Source organism: Pleurodeles waltl, chromosome 3_1 (assembly GCF_031143425.1).
Source record: "Pleurodeles waltl isolate 20211129_DDA chromosome 3_1, aPleWal1.hap1.20221129, whole genome shotgun sequence".
Taxonomy (NCBI): domain Eukaryota; kingdom Metazoa; phylum Chordata; class Amphibia; order Caudata; family Salamandridae; genus Pleurodeles; species Pleurodeles waltl.
Window position 1 is genome coordinate 1,999,576,561 of NC_090440.1, and position 19,567 is coordinate 1,999,596,127.

Below are 19,567 nucleotides of genomic sequence, written 5' to 3' on the forward strand. Positions count from 1 at the left end.
GCTGTTGAAGACAAACTCACCCTAGAAAGTAGTCTTTCACCTTCAGACTACGGCGAACCTCCTGCACATGCTGGTGTTCACTATAAACGTGCCGAAGTCACAGCTGACTCCCTTTCAGATGCTCCTTTTCATCGGAGCTGTTCTGGACACAGTGCAGTTTCGTGCTTATCCTCCTGAAAAGCGAGTCCAAGATATTCAAGCAAGGATTCTGATCTTTTAGCCTCTGTCTTGGGTTTCGGTGAGACTGACTGTGAGGCTGCTGGGCCTCATGGCCTCATGGTCTCCTGCTGGTGACACATGCCAGATGGCATATACGGGCTCTGCAGTGGGACTTGAAGTTCCAGTGGGTGCAGCATCAGGGGAATCTCTCGGACATGGTCCAGATCTTGGAGGGGACTGCAAAAGACCTGCAGTGGTGGATTTCGAATCTGCATTGCGTCGAAGACAGATCAGTCTTCCTTCCCCAACCAGATCTATAGTGACAGATACGTCACTTCTGGTTTGGGGCGGTCACATGGGAGAGGCAGAGATCAGAGGCCTCTGGTCTCCTGTGGAGTCTGGGCTCCATATCAATCTTCTGGAGCTGCAGGCGATCAGGTTTGCGTTGAAAGCATTTCTTCCCTCTCTCAAAGGGAAATTAGTGCAGGTGTTCACGGACAATACTACCGCCATGTGGTACTGCAACAAACGAGGTGGAGTTGGGTCCTGGACCCTTTGTCAAGAGGCCCTACGTCTCTGGACATGGCTGGAACATCAGGGCATTACCCTGGTGGTTCAACACCTGGCAGGTTGTCAATGCCAGAGCAGGTGAACTCTGATCGCGTGGCATCTCCTTCCGGAGGTGGTGCAAGGTCTCTTTCAGCAGTGGGGAGAGCCTTGGTTAGATTTGTTCACCTCTGCAGAGTACTCTGATTGGTAGCTGTTTTGCGCGTTGGAGTTTCCAAGGCGGAACTCGCTCTGAGAAGCTTTTAATCTCTAGTAGAACTCCGGCCTCTCTTCCGCCTATACCACTTCTGCCCAGAGTTCTCAAGTAGATCAGGAACAACAGCCCCCAAGTCATCTTGATGGCGGTGGATTGGGCACGGAGAGTTTGGTTTCCAGAGCTATTGAGTATAGCCATCGAGCCTCCACTCAGACTGCCTCTTCGGTCGGATCTTCTGTCACAGCAACAGGGGACGGTTCTCCACCCAAACCTGTCCAATCTCCGTCTTAATGCGTGGAGATTGAGCAGCGACAGTTGATGATGACTTTTGATCTACCCCCAAAGTCTGTAATGTTATCTTGGCAGCCAGGTGTCCTTTTGCACCAAAACAGTATATGCCTGTTGGCATAAATTTGTGGTATGGTGCACCAACAAATCTGTCGATCCCCTCTATCCGAGGTTCTTTTGTTCATTCTTTCTTTGGCCCAGCAGGGCTCTGCTTTGGGCATCCTTAAAGGGTGTTTATCTGCCATTTCGGACTTTCTTACATTACCTGGTCAGCCCTCTCTTCAAATCTCCTATTGATTAGACTCTTAAAAGGTTTCACCCATTTATTTCCTCCCACTCCACTTATCATGCCTGAGTGGGACCTCAATCTTGTCCTTACTTATTTAACATGTTCTCCCTTTGAGCCGATGCACAATTGTCCCCTACGGCTCCTCACCTTCAAAACTTTCTTGTTGCATCACCTCTGCTCGCAGGGTGAGTGAGCTTCAGGCCCTTTCGTCCAGACCTCCATACTTGTCTGTGCACCCTGACAAAGTTGTATTGCGCACTGAGGCTTCTGTCCTTCCAAAGGTAGTTATGCCTTTTCATGTAGGCCAGTCCATCACCCTGTCTTCATTCTATGCACCCCCACATCCTTCCCATGAGGAGGAGAGACTCCACCATCAGGACCCAAAAAAGAGCGTTTGTGTTCTGTCTTAAGCGTTCTAAAGATTTCCAGGTGGATGGTAAACTGTCGGGTATGTGGGTGTGAAATAAGGGAAGGCTGTGCAAAAAAAAGTACCATCTCTCGGGGGGTACTTTGCATCAAGATGTGCTACGCTTTGGCCAAGAAGCAACCCCCTGAAGGGTTGCATGCTCATTCCACCAGAGAAACTGCTGCTTCCACTGCATTGGCACACGGAGTTCCTGTCCTGGATATCTGCCAGGCAGCTACGTGGGAGTACCTGCACACGTTTGCTAAACACTACTGCCTTGACCAGTCAGGTCTGTCAGGACGGCAACTTTGGTCATTCGATCCTGTAGGACTTCCTAGTATGATCTTGGTTCACAGCCCACCACAGAGGATTGCTTCGGTATCTATTCTAAGGTAAGGAAGCTTCAACTAGAAGTCTCTATCAGATGTTCAAGTTACTTACCTTCGGTAACGAACTATCTGGTAGAGACACATTGTAGTTTGATTCCTTACCGACGCACCCATCCTCCCCGCTTGCGTACTGATTCCTAGAAACAGGAGTTCCCCCTTCAGGTCCTTAGCTCTGGCGCACCAATTGCAGTATTCTTAGCGGCTTTGCGCTTTGGTGTGGAGTCGTTAAACTGACGTCACTACACTGAGGCGGTGTCTATATACTACTCCTGACGTCATCATGGCCGACTAAGATGCCAACTATGCCCGTGGAGTCGACCAACTCCACCTACCGACACGCAAGTATATTGCTCAAAGCAAAATCTCCAGATCCAGTCTGACGCCTGGAGGAAATTCTAAGGTAAGGAATCTGAAATTAGAATGTCTCTACCTGATATTTCGTTACAGAAGGTAGGTAACTTGTACTTTAGTGCACTATATAGAAAAATAACTTCATACACCAACTTTTTACAAAGTCTGTGTTCATAATGTTCTCCATTATTGGGGTATCTTTCATAGATTCACATGCTTGAATCCTTCCCCGTCGTCGAAGTGGGAGTACCACGGTACATAGAAAGCAATAAATAGATAAAAAAAACTTTTTCTCTTTTTTTTTTTTTTTCGTAGTCAATAGGAAAAAACACATTCAGTTTTGTAACTATCAGCCTCATTAGAAAAGGCCCAAACTTCAGCCAATCAGGCGAGACCACCCCTTTAGAATCCTCAGCACAGAGGCTCAGTCTCAGATTTTCTACCACACGTCGTGTGTAAGGGAGTCTCCCTGAGCTCTGCTCAGTTTACTTTCTCTTCAAGAGATATTCTTCAGTTTTCACTTTTGCTGTAGTACTTCTTCCATCATGTCTACAGCAAGAAAAGGTTTGTTTAGACCTTGTGGTACCTGTGGAAAGTTAAGGCTTCATTGTGAGGACCCTCACAAGGAATGCATATACTGTCTCCATCCAGAGCATAAGGTCAAGGACTGTAAAATCTGCAGGACTTTTCCTAACAAGACTCTCAGAGACAGAGAAGCCAGGCTCCTACTTTGGCTTCAGAAACGAAAAGCCAGAGACGCTTTTTCTGAGGTGGAGGACAGCGACACATCAGTGGCCTCAAAGAAGAAGAAAAAATCTGTGGAGAGCTTCTCCCCCAAAAGCAGTAAGTCAGCCAAGAAGCTGCATGCATTTAAGGACAGACCTGAGGAACAGGCTTCAACATCCAGGGAACTTGGTGGTAAGGTCCGTTCAGAGCCATCTACGCCTGCTACCACCTCAAAGAAGCTCAAAAAATCTTCAAGTTCCCTACCACCGTCGACATCCAGGATGTCCACACCGTCGACGGCATCGTCGACGAGCGCATCGTCGACGGCAGGTCTTCCTTCATCGACGACAACAGCTACGGCCACGTTTACGGCTCCGTCGTCACCAATGATTGTTACCTCATCTCAGCTGTCATCTACGACTAACGTCAGTGAGCTTAAAATACAGTCCCTCACCTGCTCACACCTTGAAGATTGCAAAGAAACCATCGACTAGTAAGAAGATGAAGTCTCTATCGTCGACGCATTCACCGACTGGTAAGCTCTGAGTTTTTCGTTGACGATCCCACCGATGGAGGCAGCGACGGCGTGGCAATCGAGTTTGCCCTCAGAGACTGCACCTCCGTCGACGGCAACTTCATCGACATTGGCACCATCGACGGCAACTCAGTCGACGCTCGCATCGCCGATGACGGCTCCGTCGACACCTACACCGTCTACGTGAACACCATTGATGAACGTACCGTCGATGACGACTCCGTCGACGGCTCAATTTCCTGATCCTATACCCAAGCATTTTGGAGCATCTCCTTACCTACCTCAGAGGATTCTGCCAATAAAAAGCAAGTCTTCTCTCCTACTACCATCCCATACATCACCTAGTAAAGTCACACCAGTACCTCCGCAGCATCTCTTTGCTGACGAGGAGGAGGAAGATGATGTATATTTGGATGATGGGTTTTTCCCGGTGGCACGTAGCCCCTCAGAACTCCGTATTAAATGTCAGGAGGAGGATGAAGAGGAAAGTGACCAGCTTTATTTAGATCAGCAGAGGCAGAGTCACCTGCAACCTCAAGAGCAGCAGGAGCAGACAGTTCAGATGCCTGTTTCTTTGATAGCTAATCTACAGCAAACAATGCAGGACTATTATTCTAGATTTCCTCCACCTGGCTCCTCTACCCCGGTACAACCACCTATCCCAGGTCCTTCATCTGGACAGGATGTTGATTCACCTTCGTCAGAGGATGAGCAGGAAGAAGGTGAAATTCAGGACACTGACTCAATCATTCCAGAATGGGATGAATATCAGATTCAAACACCATCTCCTTCTACGCCTCCACCAGTGGACTCTCCACCGCGGGACATTGGTGGTTTTCATAGTGTGATGGAAAGAGCTGCAAAAAGATTTCAACTGCCAATAATATCAAAGCAGTCAGACTGTTTCCTATATGACTTCAAAGAGGATACTAGGAAGTCAGTAAGAGCTATACCCATTGTTGACTTCATTTGGGAAGCGGGGCTTAAGGTCATGCAGACTCCATCTTCTATACCAGCAGTATTACTGAGACTTGAAAAGAAATATAAGGCACCGGACAATTCTCCAGCATGTTTGGTTAGTCACGAAATCCATCTTCATCTTTGACTGCCCCCCCCGCCCCCCTCTCCACCCCAGATTAGGAGGGATGACGGTTGGATTCGATTGGGGAAAAAGTTCTCAACGATGGCGGCCACCACAGTCAGAGCAGCAAATTCCCTAGCAATCCTGGGAAGGTACGACCGTCAGATGTGGTCCGATATGTCGCAGTTTATAGATCTATTACCGGAAGATAGTAGAGCAGAAGCGCGCAAGATTTTACAGGCGGGTGAAAAGATCTCGGCTGAGATTATAGACTGCGCCATAGACTTCTCGTCTACAGGTTTCCGCCAGTTAGCCGGAGCAGCCGTACTCGGGCGTCAGGGGTGGCTGAAAGCTACATCGTTTAGACCAGAGGTACAATTGAAGATACTAGACATGCCCTATGATGGTGATCTCTTGTTCGGAAAGCATATAGATGATGCTTTGCAATCTATTAAAACAGACACCGAGACAAACAGATCTCTGGGAGCATTACAATACAGAAGACAGTCCTTTCGGGGAGCGAGAGGGAGAGGAAGCTTTTCTTATAGAGGTGGCGCACATCAATACTGTCAATACTCTTCTTACCAGGGACAGTTTCGTTCCACCTGTGGCTAGCAACAGCCACATACCTTTCGACAGCAGTCATCCACACATTTGAGACAGCAGGCAAGAGGAAAGTCGACTTATGAAGCCAAAGAGGCAGCAAGGAAACACTGACCTTCATCAGTTGCCTGCATCCAACCCCTATACCAACACTCTAATAGGGGGCAGAATTTCCAAGTTCCTCCACCAGTGGTCCCAGATTACTTCAGACAAATGGGTGCTCGATATTGTCAACCGAGGACATACACTAGAATTCAGTCAGCCTCCCCCTCATGTACCACCAAGAGGTCCTCCGCCGGCCCATCTCAACGAACTTCTAGCGCAGATTGCTATCTTAATGGAGAAGGGCGCAATAGAGATCGTACCGAAGTACCAGAGGGGAACAGGTTTTTACTCCCGCTTCTTCCTTATACGGAAAAAGACAGGAGACTGGAGACCTAGTTTAGATCTTCGTTCTCTCAACAAATACCTCAAGAAGCAATCATTTTGCATGATCTCGTGGGGATTTTATGACATCCTTAGATCTCCAGGACGCATATTTCCACATTCCCATTCACCCCAGTCATCGGAAATTCTTACGATTCAGGGTTGCAGGCACTCATTATCAGTTCAGAGTGTTGCCCTTTGGTCTCAGATCGGCCCCAAGAGTGTTCACCAAGGTTTTGGCACCAGTTGCAGCCTACCTCAGGCAACTAGGGATTCAGGTGTTCCCGTACTTGGACGACTGGCTAATAAAAACACGAACAACGGCAAAAGCTGCCAGGGACACAGACATGTTTATCTCTCTTCGGGACACTAGGCTTAACAGTCAATTACCCCAAGTCTCATCTAGATCCTTCCCAGAACATTACCTTTTTTGGAGCCGTCTTGGACACAGTCCAAGCAAGAGCCTTTGCTTCGCACGACAGACGGAAGAGACTTCAAGATCTAGCAACACGTCTCAGCAGAAGAAGGTCCGCTTCTGTTCGGACTTACAAGTCTTTTCTGGGGATGCTTTCGTCTTGCATTCCATTGATAGAAAACTGTCGTCTGCACATGAGAACACTTCAACAGCAATTAGACAATCAATGGAAACAAATAGAAGGATCTTTTGACGTTGTAGTTCGAATAACCCCATCAGCAAAACAAGCTCTCAAATGGTGGAGGGATACCCCCCTCATCTCGGAAGGTCTCTCATTCCTGAAAGACAAGCCAGTGCATATTATAACAACAGATGTATCCTTAGAGGGATGGGGAGCACATTTACAAGATCTATCAGTGAGAGGGAAATGGTCCACTCAGGAGTCGACTCTTCACATAAACGTATTGGAGTTAAGAGCAGTTTCCTTTGCGCTCAAGTCTTTCCTCACCAACATCAGGGGTTCCTCAGTCTTGATAAGAACAGACAACACCACAGTCATGCATTACCTCAACAAACAGGGGGGTACAAGATCGCAGGCATTGTCGCTAGAAGCACAGAAACTGTGGCATTGGGTGATTCAGCGTCAGATATCCATCAGAGCAGAACATCTCCCGGGGATCTCCAACACCTGGGCAGATGCCTTAAGCAGGACTCGAACCAGCTGCCACGAATGGGAACTCAAACAGACAGTTCTCGACCACCTCTTTCGTCGTTGGGGCAAGCCCAGTCTGGATATGTTTGCGACCAGAGACAACAAAAAATGCCAACACTTCGCAAGCTGGCGACCGCACAAAGGATCAAAGGGGAATGCGTTTTTGATCAAATGGTCAGGGATTTATGCATACGCTTTTCCCCTGCTTCCACTCATCCCGAGACTTCTGCAGAAAATGAAGAGGGAGCCATGCCGGCTTCTATTGATTGCTCCCAAATGGCCACGCCAGTTTTGGTTCACAGAACTTCTATTACTCACTCTCGGAGCAGCCTCACATACGGCTGAGGACAATACCGGACTTGTTAACAACGAATCAGGGGCAGGTCCGTCATCCCAACCCGACATCTCTTTGATTATCAGCCTGGCTCCTGAATTCTATGAATTTGACGGCCTAGATATCCCTTCAGACTGCAGGCAGGTACTTGCCTGTGCCAGAGCTCAATCTACAAACAGGACGTATAAGTTCAAGTGGAAGAGGTTCTGCATATGGTGTTCAACTTCCAACGTTCATCCTCTGAAGTCCTCTCCTGAACAGATCCTCCCATATCTGTTGCATTTAGCGAAATCGTGCCTTTCCCATTCGTCTATCAAGGTCCACCTTGCTGCTATATCCTGTTTCCGATGAACATCACACTCACCATCTTTATGGTCATCCAGGATAATAAAACAATTTCTAAAAGGCTTGTTCAGGATGTTCCCGCCGATTCACCGTCCTCCACCTCCATGGCATTTAAATATTGTGCTCTCCCAATTAATGAAGCATCCGTTTGAGCCCATTCATAAGGCAGACCTGAAATATATTTCTTTGAAAACAGCCCTCCTTCTGGCCCTCACTTCCACGAAGAGGGTTAGTGATATCCAGGCTTTCACAGTCTCGCCACCTTTTCTTTAATTCAAATCAGAGGTGGTCATTCTAAGAACTAATCCAAAATGTATCCCCAAGGTTCCATCGACTTTATTTAAACGAGCCGGTGGTTTTGAGATTTTTTTTTCCAAATCCGCGAACTCCAGCTGAGCGGGCATTATATTCTCTAGACATTAAACGATGTTTAAAATTCTATACACAAAGGACTAGCAGTTTCCGTAAATCTGAGCAACTGTTTATTAGTTATGGGCGGGTCAATAAAGGCAAGGCCGTTACCAAGCAGACCATAGCACGCTGGATCTCTTCTACCATACAACTCTGCCACCAGTTAGCAGGGAAGCCGTTATCGTCCAATGTCAGAGCGCACTCCACTAGAGCGGTATTCACTTCAGCAGCTCTATGCGCAGGAGTCCCTCTGAACCAGATCTGCAGAGCGGCAACGTGGACACGTGCCCACACCTTCACCGAGCACTACTGCCTGGAAGCTACTGACAGGATGGATGCCGTGGTAGGACAAGCAGTGTTACGTAATTTATTTGCATAAGGTGAGCCAATCTCTTTACCCTCCATCCTCTATGTATTACCAGACTAATATTTTTCATGTAGATATATCTATTTGTATATGTATATATTCATGTGTATAATCTTTTAGAAGGTTGATTAGCATATTTTAACTACCTATGAGTCCATATAGGAGGAATTGTGAGCAGGCATGCTTCTGGTGTTTCAGAACTCAACCATCTTTCTTACTGCTGACTACTCTGATTCAAGCATGTGAATCTATGAAAGATACCCCAATACTGGAGAAGAAAATAAGTTGCTTACCTGTAACTGTGGTTCTCCAGTACTGGTATCTTTCATAGATTCACATGTGACCCACCCTCCTCCCCATAGGGGCTCACCTCTTTTATTTTCTTGTAATCACTAGTGCAGAGAAATCTGAGAGACTGAGCCTCTGTGCTGAGGATTCTAAAGGGGTGGTCTCGCCTGATTGGCTGAAGTTTGGGCCTTTTCTAATGAGGCTGATAGTTACAAAACTGAATGTGTTTTTTCCTATTGACTACGAAAAAAGAGAAAAAGGTTTTTTATCTATTTATTGCTTTCTATGTACCGTGGGACTCCCACTTCGACAACGGGGAATGATTCAAGCATGTGAATCTATGAAAGATACAATACTGGAGAACCACAGTTACAGGTAAGTAACTTATTTTCTTTTTTACTGTTGCCATTTTCCACCATCTCCATTCATTGCGCCACAATGTGGTGGGACATGAATCTACCTCCATACTTTAAACATATAGCTTGTGCAGTTTGTGCAGGCATTTCCTTCCCTTGACTCCTCTGTGTGCAGCCTTGCTGGTGCCTCACTTCCACTTTTCAACAGCACTTGAAACAGAACTTTGTCCTGTTTTCTATTTGAGGGTGCACTGTTACGACACTTTCTTCTAGTGTTAGCTGCGATAGGTTTAAGCAGTGATCATCACCAACTGTTTGCAGCAGCTAATCCACTCATCCTTTATTTTTACAGCACGTGCTGCTGTAGAGCATATGCTGTGCGCACTCTTGCCATCTAGTGTTCCAAGTTGTTTTTCTCCCAAGCAGGAGTGTTAAAAGGTAAGTTTTGATGCCCTCCTACACCCCCCCCCCCCCCCCCCCCCTCCAAAGTCGGCAATGCTTCAAGATATAGTTGCCCCCTCAGATTGTTGTTTCCTCCTCCTCCACCAGGCAGAAGAGGGGGGAGTGAGAAGTGGGCTGTCGTAGTCCAGAACTCTTGAGTGGAGCCCAATTTGTGTCCTCTGAAGACCCAGGTTCATTCCCCCAACTAGCCTCGCAGGGCATTAGGAGTCATCACCACTGGCCCTGGAGAAACCCATCCTAGTTAAGGTCCTTCACCTTTCAGTCCATCCTTGATGCGGCATCAAGTAGCTTTGCTTGCCAACTGGGAGTTCTTTCAGTCTCTTCCTGGTCCAGTGTTGTCTTATCTGTATCTCCCTTGTACAGGAATTTTTAGGTGGGGTTGGAGAGTTTGAAAAAGAAGGCATCTCTGACCAATCACAGGGTACTGCATTTCTCCACCCCAGTCCTAATCATTCCGTACAGCATTCTTGCACTTTATATTATGGCAACTTTAAGTAGTCTGTGGAAAGAGCTTTTATGAAAACCTTAGCTCCACCCCTAACTGCCACTGCTGCCTCATCCCTTCACTCAAAAATGTCAGAGGCAACCCCTCCTATGTTTGCTCTAGAGGTCTACCCACCCACGTTATTTCTGTGGGCCTCGATTCTCGCATTCCAGGTGCAGGGGGACTAGCTAATTAATAGATGTAGATTTCTTCCACACCCGTTCCTTTCTCAAGAACTGGGTCAGGTGCTGATAATGGTTAATGGTGTGGAATGACCTTTGATGTTATTGCCGGGCAGCAGGTTTATCAACGTGGCCAGTAGTGAGGGAAGAAAAGCCTGGAATTATATTATTAGCTGAGGCAGGGTAATACATTTATTGAAGAATCATAAGGAATGTAGATATGTCTCTGTACTCGTAGTGCATGTTTATCCCTCGATTGATATCTCGCTGGACCTTGTAGCGGGGTAAAATTTAACCTTAGTGCAGATTTCACCTGTGTAATAGTTTAAGTACCACATACCTTAACATACCTTCATTACGCTTTGCAGGTTTCATTAATTTTAAAAGTTTATCTTCTATACATTGTGCTGATTAAGTGTGGGTCAGTACTTGAACTCTTGTGATGGGCAAGGTACAACCTGTCTGAGCCTGCAAGAGAGGGTGCAGTTTCCATGAGTCGTAAGGCTCCTCCAACCCATGGGCATGTTTTCTCTGCTGTTAGGGGTCAGATTCATAAGTGAGGTCCTGACATTCTGACCAGTTAAGCATGGATCAAGTGGAATCCATTTTCTACTTTGGGAGCACTTCTGGGCTCATGGGGGGGGGGCTGGCATCGGGGGGGGGGGGGGTTTACTACTCCTTTCTGGGAAAACATACGCTGCAGCTTTTAGTGTTCGCTTCCCTAGGGTTGTGAAGCCCACCAGCCCACTTTCCCTCAGTCTGACTGGAACTGGTCTGTCTAAATCTTAAAACCCCCACGACCCAACAAGTACTCTAGATTTAGAAGGGGGGAGGGGGAGACTCGTCATTGTTTGTGCAGGCTGTTATGTCCTAAATGGACATCAGCTGCCAGACACATAGACCATCTTAAAGCACACAAAAAACGGATCCACACATTTCCTGATTGATATAGGTCCCTTTTATACCCTCAAGCTGCAGAAGGAGATATTAATAAATAGAACTGACAACTCCCTTTGACTCGCCAGGTGAATGTGTCTAGTGCCTGCCTCGAAGGGAAGAGCTCATGCTGAGGATAGCGAAGGAGCCAGTGTGTGCCTATCTTGGTGAGAGAAGGAGCACAGGTGTGCCTGCTCTAGTAAAAAAAATGCCTCCTATTTGGGTTGAGGCAGTCATGTGGGTAATAAAGCACATGGCGTTTATAGCCCTTGATGGAGCAATGGCCACATATAAATATAGGAGCTGAAGATGGTCCATCTTCCTTTCAGCTAATGTATTGCGATTCTGTTTCTGCTAGACAACATCACCACAATCCATTACATCAACAGCCCAAGTGTATCACAGACTTTGTTGGTAGGCAATTTGTTTGTTTAGTTGAGCCAAGCAACTGGGCACATTTCCAATAATCACACCATGCAGGTACCATCCACAAGAGGCCGGGTGCTTCGAGTCACCCCCCCTTAGAACACTACAAGTGGGAACTTATTTCCAAAGTGATAGAGATGATCTTTCATTCTGATCCCACAACAGGAAGGTTGCTCAGTTTTGGTCCATATTGCTATCACTGGATGGTTTTCTAGTGGTTGACCTTTGGCTTTACTGGTTGAGGCCTGCTTTATGCATTGCAGTTGATCCCACAAGGATCAAGCACAACCAATCCTGATTGCCGCAGATTGGGTGGTGATTTGGCATGCTAATTCATTAGCATTCTGCACTCACTCCCTCTTCATTCACATAGTGAAGTTGTTCTCCCAGCATGAGTGTCAAGGTATTTCATCTTAAATCCCAACTACTGTAGCTAAATGTGGCAATTGAGTAGCACCTTCTCAAAACTAGTTTACAGACTGAAGTTGCAGGAGTCATCTTGGCTGCATGAAACCTGCTAAAATTCCTTTAAAACTGGTCACTGGAATGTTTACTGGTGCAAAGTTTTTCCAATGTTCTTTAATTCGCACTGTCTCCTGCCCAGCGGGAGTTATTTGGCTGCCATGTCTGCTTTCATATATCAGTCTTCAAGTCGACACCAGTGGCATATTTTTCTAAAGGTTTGCTTTATTAATTTCCTTTCACTGTGTAATTCAGTGGGATTTTAATCTTGTTCTAGCATTACTTATTGCATCCCCATTTTAACTGATGCGTAGTTGCCCAGTTCTGTTTCCAACTTTGCCAGTAAGAAGCAAGTTTTCATTGATTTCTGCACGTATGAAAGTGATCTTCTGGCCTTCACCATGCTTCTCTCTCCACTGCTGCCAATGCCCTTTCACAACCATGGAAAACTCGCATAGACTGGACAATAGGCATTGCATGTCATACAATAGTGACTGCGCATAGCAGTACAGAATCCATGGTAATGTGTGTGTGTGTGTGTGTGACAGAGTGAATGCAAGAAAGTGTGTTTTGGGTATGTGGGGCCCTGTAAGTGAGCCCACATCTGAATTTCTTAGTCCAATTGTGTGCTTTTTTTCTAGTGTCAGCACAAAAGAAAATCGTGCATGAGCCCGGAGGGCTGCTGTAGCTAGTGATTGCACAGTAGTGTTCTCCAGAGGGGTTTCTGTAATAAATAGTGCACCATGCCTGCCTTCCATAAAGTGGGACTTTGTCAGGAATGTGCAAGGAGTATATCTACACAAGCAAACTACAAAGAGGGTATGTGCCATGTTAACTTTTGGTTGCACAGTTTGATAGGTCACCTTCCGCATGAGCTAATTCAAATATTAACCCTGACTTGGGTCTAACCTTTTGGTAGTTATTGAAATGACTTTGTCTTGTAGGAGAGGAAGTTGCAGTGTCTTTCAAGCACAAGGGAATTCTCTGGACATTTCTTTTTGTTCCTCTAGAGGACACTTGCTTACACTTGCACACACTCACTCCCCTGCCTTGTTTGCCAATGTTTTGAGTAGACTTAAGCGAGTCATCCAAACCCTGACTGACTTGGCTGGAGCCAGTGCATCATATGGTGATATTCTTTATAAATCTTTTGTGAGCAGATGCACATGATCGACACAGGATTTCTGGTAGAACTTTAAAGAATGCCTGGGCGTGCCAACCCCTCAGCCCAGTGCCAAAAACCACCTGTGCAGCACCTCTGCTGGATCTGCATGCCTCCCTTACCTGAGACCTTTGCATTGAATTGACTGTTCAAGTATTTGCTTTCGCAAATGTTCAAGGTAAGAGAATCGTGGTCCAGAAGCACTTTTGGAGATGGAGAATGAACTGCAGTTGCAGCCCATACAAAGCTGGACGTGCTCTGCTGGTGGCACCAACTGAACAAGGAAAAGATGAGGAGCAAACTTTTTTTGTTTTGGCATTGAAACCAGAGTATGACCGCTGGTCATTGAATTTCGGGGTAGAGGGCTGGAGTGGATTGCGTAAGCATCTGCAAGTTCGTGTGAAGCTTGAGCTAGTTATTCCCATTCGTGTTCTAGGGACCCTAGGAACATTATACTGCTCTAGTGTACTTATACCCCTAAAGGGTATCCCTTTGTACATTTTGTTGTGCCAGTAATACACTAAGGTACTGTATAGTATTGTTATTAAAAGAATAAAGTGGTATTACCTGGACATAGTAATTATTGGTGGGTTATTGTGAAAGGAATTTGAAATCTCCAACTCCACACCACCTCCCTGAGTAAGTCTTTGACTTGACCTCGCCCAACACTACCAATAAGAAAGGGGAGAACTTGGTGATGGGTTTGAATGGCTGTGGTAGATAAGGACCTGGAGAGTAGTGGTATTCTCCTGTGACCAGAGCCACTGGAATTGTGATGCCCCTGAATTTTTTGTATAATTATGGACTTGCTGCATTTGCCACTCATCCATAATCTGCAGATTTTAAGAAAAATGTTTCTAGCCCAAACTGTTTAAAAGTTAAATATAAAAAAACTATATGTTGCTGCATAGTTGAAGGCCCTTTGCAAAACTTGACTGATCACCTTTCTGTTATTGCTCTATGTGGTTGTTAAACTGGCACTAATAAGGTGCACCTATGCAGTGTTAACATGTGGGGAAAAAAAGGCAAACTAATGAAGTAATACTATCCCAAAATGTGCTGTGTAATTCCTATTCTTGCTGCGTAATTTAGTCACCCATGATGCATAATTGGGGCCTTTCCTGCTGCATAATTCCAGTGGCCCTGGACACAGGAGATTACCAGTTCTCACCTGACAGCTTCGGGAAGGTATTTTGAAGTCTAGAAAGTGAAGCTGTACAATGCGTATCGGACAGTAATAACCTATTTTTTTCTCTTTCAGGCACAAAAGTCTGAAACTGAGAAATCCTGGTATGCTTGGGCAGTCACAGCCTGTAAACCAGCCACAGCAGACTGCTCCAAAGCACAAGACAAATGAGAAGCTAGAAAAAAGTGACAAGCCTCAGAAACGCCCTCCAACTCCTTTTCATCATCGCGCACCTGTGAGCGAAGACCATGCACTTGAAGCAGAATCAGCCTCTCAGCGACTCGGAATTAGATCACAGGACAGCCGGGGACAATATTCAGCTATTCGACCTAATGAATTAGTGAAGACTCCTCAAATGCATGGCACAGAGATGTTAAACTCTCCCCAGCCCCCGCCTCTTAGTCCGCACCCTTGTGATGGCAGCGAAGAAGGTGCAGAAGCCATTAAAAACCCATCAACGCCCCAGAGCCAACATTTCTATCAAATGCCAACACCAGATCCTTTGATGCCTCCAAAGGCAATGGAGGACAGACTGGATGGTTTGCCGCAATCTTTCCCCCCCCCTTTCTCAGAAGTTCTTGAGCCAACAATTTATGTTGGTACCGCAGTGCATTTGGAGGATGAACTAGATGCCACTTGGAAGTATTACAAGGTTCCGAAAAGGAAAGATGTGGAATTTCTCCCACCATCACTTCCGAATGATAAATTAAGAGATGATCCAGTAGGGCCGGAGAATGTGACTTCTGTTACAGAGTAAGTCCTTTTCTTTAATGCAGTAATGTCTCCTATCCAAAACTAAATTGTTTAAAAATGTGCAATGTAATTATTTTCTAATTGATTGCGTTATGTCTTTTCCTAGACTAAAACAATCTGTTTGAAAAGTTTTTTTTTTTTTTTTTTTGTGTGTGTGCTGCATCGGTCTCTTGTAAATATAGATGTCTCGTCAATGCTTTACTGTGGCTCTGTATGTCGAATCAAAACCCATAAAGCCCAACAGCAGACTGGGTCTTTTTTTTTTGTTTTTTTTTTTTTTTTAAATGCTTTTTGAGGTACTACTGTTGTTTTTGCTACTCTTATGCTTCACTGGATGGTAGGGAAGCTTGCACGTGAACTCTTGATAAAGTAAAGCGCAAGGTTATTAAACGCGTGGAAGTTTCTTGTTTGGGAACATGGTCCCCCACCATTGGACTTTGATGCTGTTGACCCATGTGTACGTTTTATAGGAACGTTTTCATTTTTGAAAAGAAAAAAACGTTGAACACCTTTTGGCACTTGGGTTTAAAATGCAACCTCAAGAAACATAACCATTGAAAAGCCACACATACTCCAAAGCAGGTAAAGCTCCAGGTGTTCTGCAGCATTAGATCTTTCATAGGTTCAGACTTTAATTATTTGTAAGGGTGGGAATCCCCTGTAGTTTAACTTTCACTGCTGGGTGATTTTCCACCTCTGTGCCAGAGGATTTAAAAGAAAAAAAAACATTAGCTTTTTTTTTAAACACATGTATATCTTGGGTGCCATTGTGCACCTATGCTAACATTTTTTGGCACATTCAGGGATATGTATTGGTGCAAATCCCGAATCGGTAACTTATTGCAGATTAAGATATAGTGAAAAATGTGAAGATATTTTGAGGTGTTTTTTTTTTTTTTTTTTTCAAAATATTTGTTCAGTTTTGTTTTATAAAATGATTACACAGATCCTGAAACTCAAACCAAGGATATTTCGCTGTGAATGTAGAGTACACCAATGCTAAATTTGTGTTTTTTCTTAAAGATTGTTGTTTGTACATTCAGTTATGTATTAGTACAGAGTTAAAGAACCTGTTTGTATTGGCAAAAACCCTTGCAATTGTTGCTGTTAGGTCCATAAATGTGATTTGTTTAGTGCGCAGGTACACGTAAGCTCTGTGAGGTATGGTTCGAGAGCTTGCGGGTGGGACAGAGGGCTTAAACTTCTCTGGCAACACATGATGGTCCCAGTGTATCAAAGTATGTAATCCTTGTGGGGCCTGGATACTACTACCTGCCTTGCCAGGGCTGTGTACAAGTTTGTCTAGTCTACTCCAGTCTTGTAGGAGTTACCTCTATTTGCTGCCATTCAGGGAGTTTGCTCGGGTCTGGCGGCAGCTCCTTTTTGAGTGCACTAAATTTGTGCTCATGGCTATTTAGGCTGCCCTCCAAATGCTTCTTAACCCCTTCCGTGGTTTTCAGGCATTCCCCCCTGGAGTACCACTTCCATTGCTTCCCAGTCCATTGCTCTACTCCCCACACTACCCCAGTTTTCTGCTAAGTAGTGTCAGCGTCTCACTAACCATGGGCAAATAAACTGGGTCCGTCAGATCCTCTGCCCTGAGTCTCCATGGCATTATGGTCGAGCACCCAAAGTCCATTCCACCAGTAAGGGATATACCTCGTAGGATATGTAGCTTCCATTACACTCTACCATTTTCCCTGAGACAAAGCAATAGTCTATCCTGCTATAGGTCCTGACAGTTGGCGTGTAACAGCAGTATCCCCTTTCCAAGGGGTGCCTCTGCCACAAGACGTCCACCAAACCCAAGATTGTCATGAGGAGTACTTTATGCCGGTGGGAGATGTGCAAGACTCATCTAGTCAGCAATGTTCCCAGGCCACGCCCCCTAATTATTCTTGGTCTAGGACTCCTGTACACCCCACCGAGACCTGCCTCTGGTTCTGAAGTTCAGGGAAGACTATGCCCAAGTCATCTCTATTGTTTGGGACTTCATCAATAGTGTATGGTACCCATAGTTTCCTCTTCGAGAGTATCTTCTTTTTGTGCAGCCTTGCAGTGTCATGTAGATGAATTTCAACTTACACTTCTGTGTGGAGATAGAAAAGTGGCATTAGAATTGCTGATGACTGTTGTGGATTTTATTCTTGCTTCTATATGCCCTTTGTCAAGTCAGTCTATGCTAGGACAAATTTGTTACCGGTGTAGTGCCAGCAACCCCTTTCAAGCCGAACTTTCTGATAGTCCTTTGTTTTCTTTTCACCCCAGCAGGGCCTTTCAGTGGGAACAATGAAAGGTTATCTGTCTGACTTTCCGACTTTGTTTCCTAAACCAACCATCCTTTTTAAAGTTGTTAATTATGAATAAACATATATTCTCCAAGATCATTTGTGATGCTCTAGTAGGACCTTGACCATAACCCGATCTTAACCTTTCTTGTGTGCTCTTCAAGCCTGTGCACAGTTGCTCCTTAAGGCTGTTGATGTTAAAGAGCATGGTCCTTATCGCATCCCCTTGCTGAGTGAGCAGTAGGTGCTCTCTGTACTACTGCCTTACACTACCTTCTTTACTGACAGTTTGGTATTGAGGGTCTGGGGCGCTTACCTCTGTTAGGTTGGGACTAACTTGTATGTTCAGTCAGTCACTTTGACCACATCCTTCACTTTTTGAAGGAGGAATGACCTTTGCCCAAAGAGCATTGAGCTTTTACACTGACTGGACGAAAGATAGGATAAACTATGGTGTCTTAATCTGGTTCTGAGATGTAAAGCAGGGCACTGCAAAGAGGGCCCTGTTAATGTGGATGGTCCTCTGCCTTAAGATGTTCTACGACCCTGTGAACCCTTTCCAATAAGCCTGCTACAATTGTGTTGGCATGGAGTGTCTTCTAGATTTCTGCCAAGCTGACACTTGGGTGTTGGTGAATACATTCACGAAGCAGCAATGCCTTGACAGCAATGTCTGACTAGGTCAGTTCCCACGCTTGGTTCAGTAGGACACATTGGTTTAACTGCACTCTCCAGACTATTACCCTTTTGGGAGGTACTGCTTTGGCAAATGTTTTTGAAGGTGAGGAATCTTCCTTTAGAAGTTTCTGTCCAAAGGTCTGGATTCACATGCTGTGCATTATACCGCTCTCTAGTGGCTGGGTCCGGAATTGTCAGTTTTTTTTTTTAAATTTCCCCTGGGTGGCGTTGACCACCATTTGGTGTTTGGTTCATTCCAGAAGTTCCTGTGCGTGGAAGCAGTCTAAAGATTTGTTTTTTTTTCTCACCATAGGGTCTGGAAGCAAAAGGAGGCACTCCGAACTTTTTTTTAGTAAGTAGTCAAAGAATCCTGAAAAAAAGGTGAAGTTTTTGAAAAATTGCTGAGCAAGAGACAGGAGACTGGTAGAAAGAAGTGAATAGTTGCAGAGGAACTCTGGCGGGGAACCCCTCTAGAATTTGCATGTGGCTGCAGAATAAACAAGGTAGGGGGTCATGAAAAGCACCCCCTTTTAAATTCTGCCCGGACTGCCACCACAAATTGGCACAACGCGACCCACACAGTTTGTAACTTGTCTGCCAAGATACCACAGGGTCAAGGACTGCGAGGCCTGCGCCTCATTTATGAGGAAGAGACTCAGGGGCGTTGAAAGTAGAGAGATGAAAACAACGCATGAATGTACAGCAAGAAACCACATGTGTCTCTAAAGGACCTGGGCCTTTCTATAGATGAGATAGCAGGTCGGGGTCCTCGAGGGGGATGCCGAGAAGAAACGTGCAGCGAAGAAAGCGACATCGAAAAGAGTCAAGACCGCTGAAAATCTTGAAGGCAAAGATCCCCACGACAGTTGCACAAGGCATCCCAGACATCCAAGAAAATGACAGTCAGCCCTGAACAAAGGAGGCCCACGGATCCCAGACCAGGGATACCGATGAAGGCAAAAATCGCTGCGGCAAAAGAAACCCCAAAACTATCAGAGGAAAAACCACCTACTCTGGAAAAGAAACCATCTTTGCGGGACGCCGAAAAGGCCTTTATGGTGGAGAAGAAAAGACTGAGATTAGAAGCTGAAATGGTGGCGCTTCTCCAGTGCAAGAAGGTCAATGACACACTAAGGGAATTCAGGATTCCAAGTAAGCCCTACATGACCACATACGTCTAAAAGGCAAAGGCTGTGTTACAGGCCCTGGCAACACCTGAGCCCCATGAGGAGAAGGCAGAGGGGGAAATTCTATGATCCTGAAGGGGAAGAGGCAGACAGGGGACTTTGATAACGAATGAAACG

At 45.6% G+C, this 19,567-nt stretch overlaps 1 protein-coding gene across 1 annotated transcript in view; it reads left to right on the forward strand.

Annotated features, from left to right (window-relative positions):
• Nucleotides 1-19,567, forward strand: part of MED13 (mediator complex subunit 13) — an 865,231-nt gene that overhangs the window by 222,876 nt on the left and 622,788 nt on the right. The window contains exon 9 of the mRNA XM_069226440.1: nt 14,620-15,297. Coding sequence (XP_069082541.1) covers nt 14,620-15,297 — 678 coding nt within the window. The remainder of the gene's footprint in view (nt 1-14,619; nt 15,298-19,567) is intronic.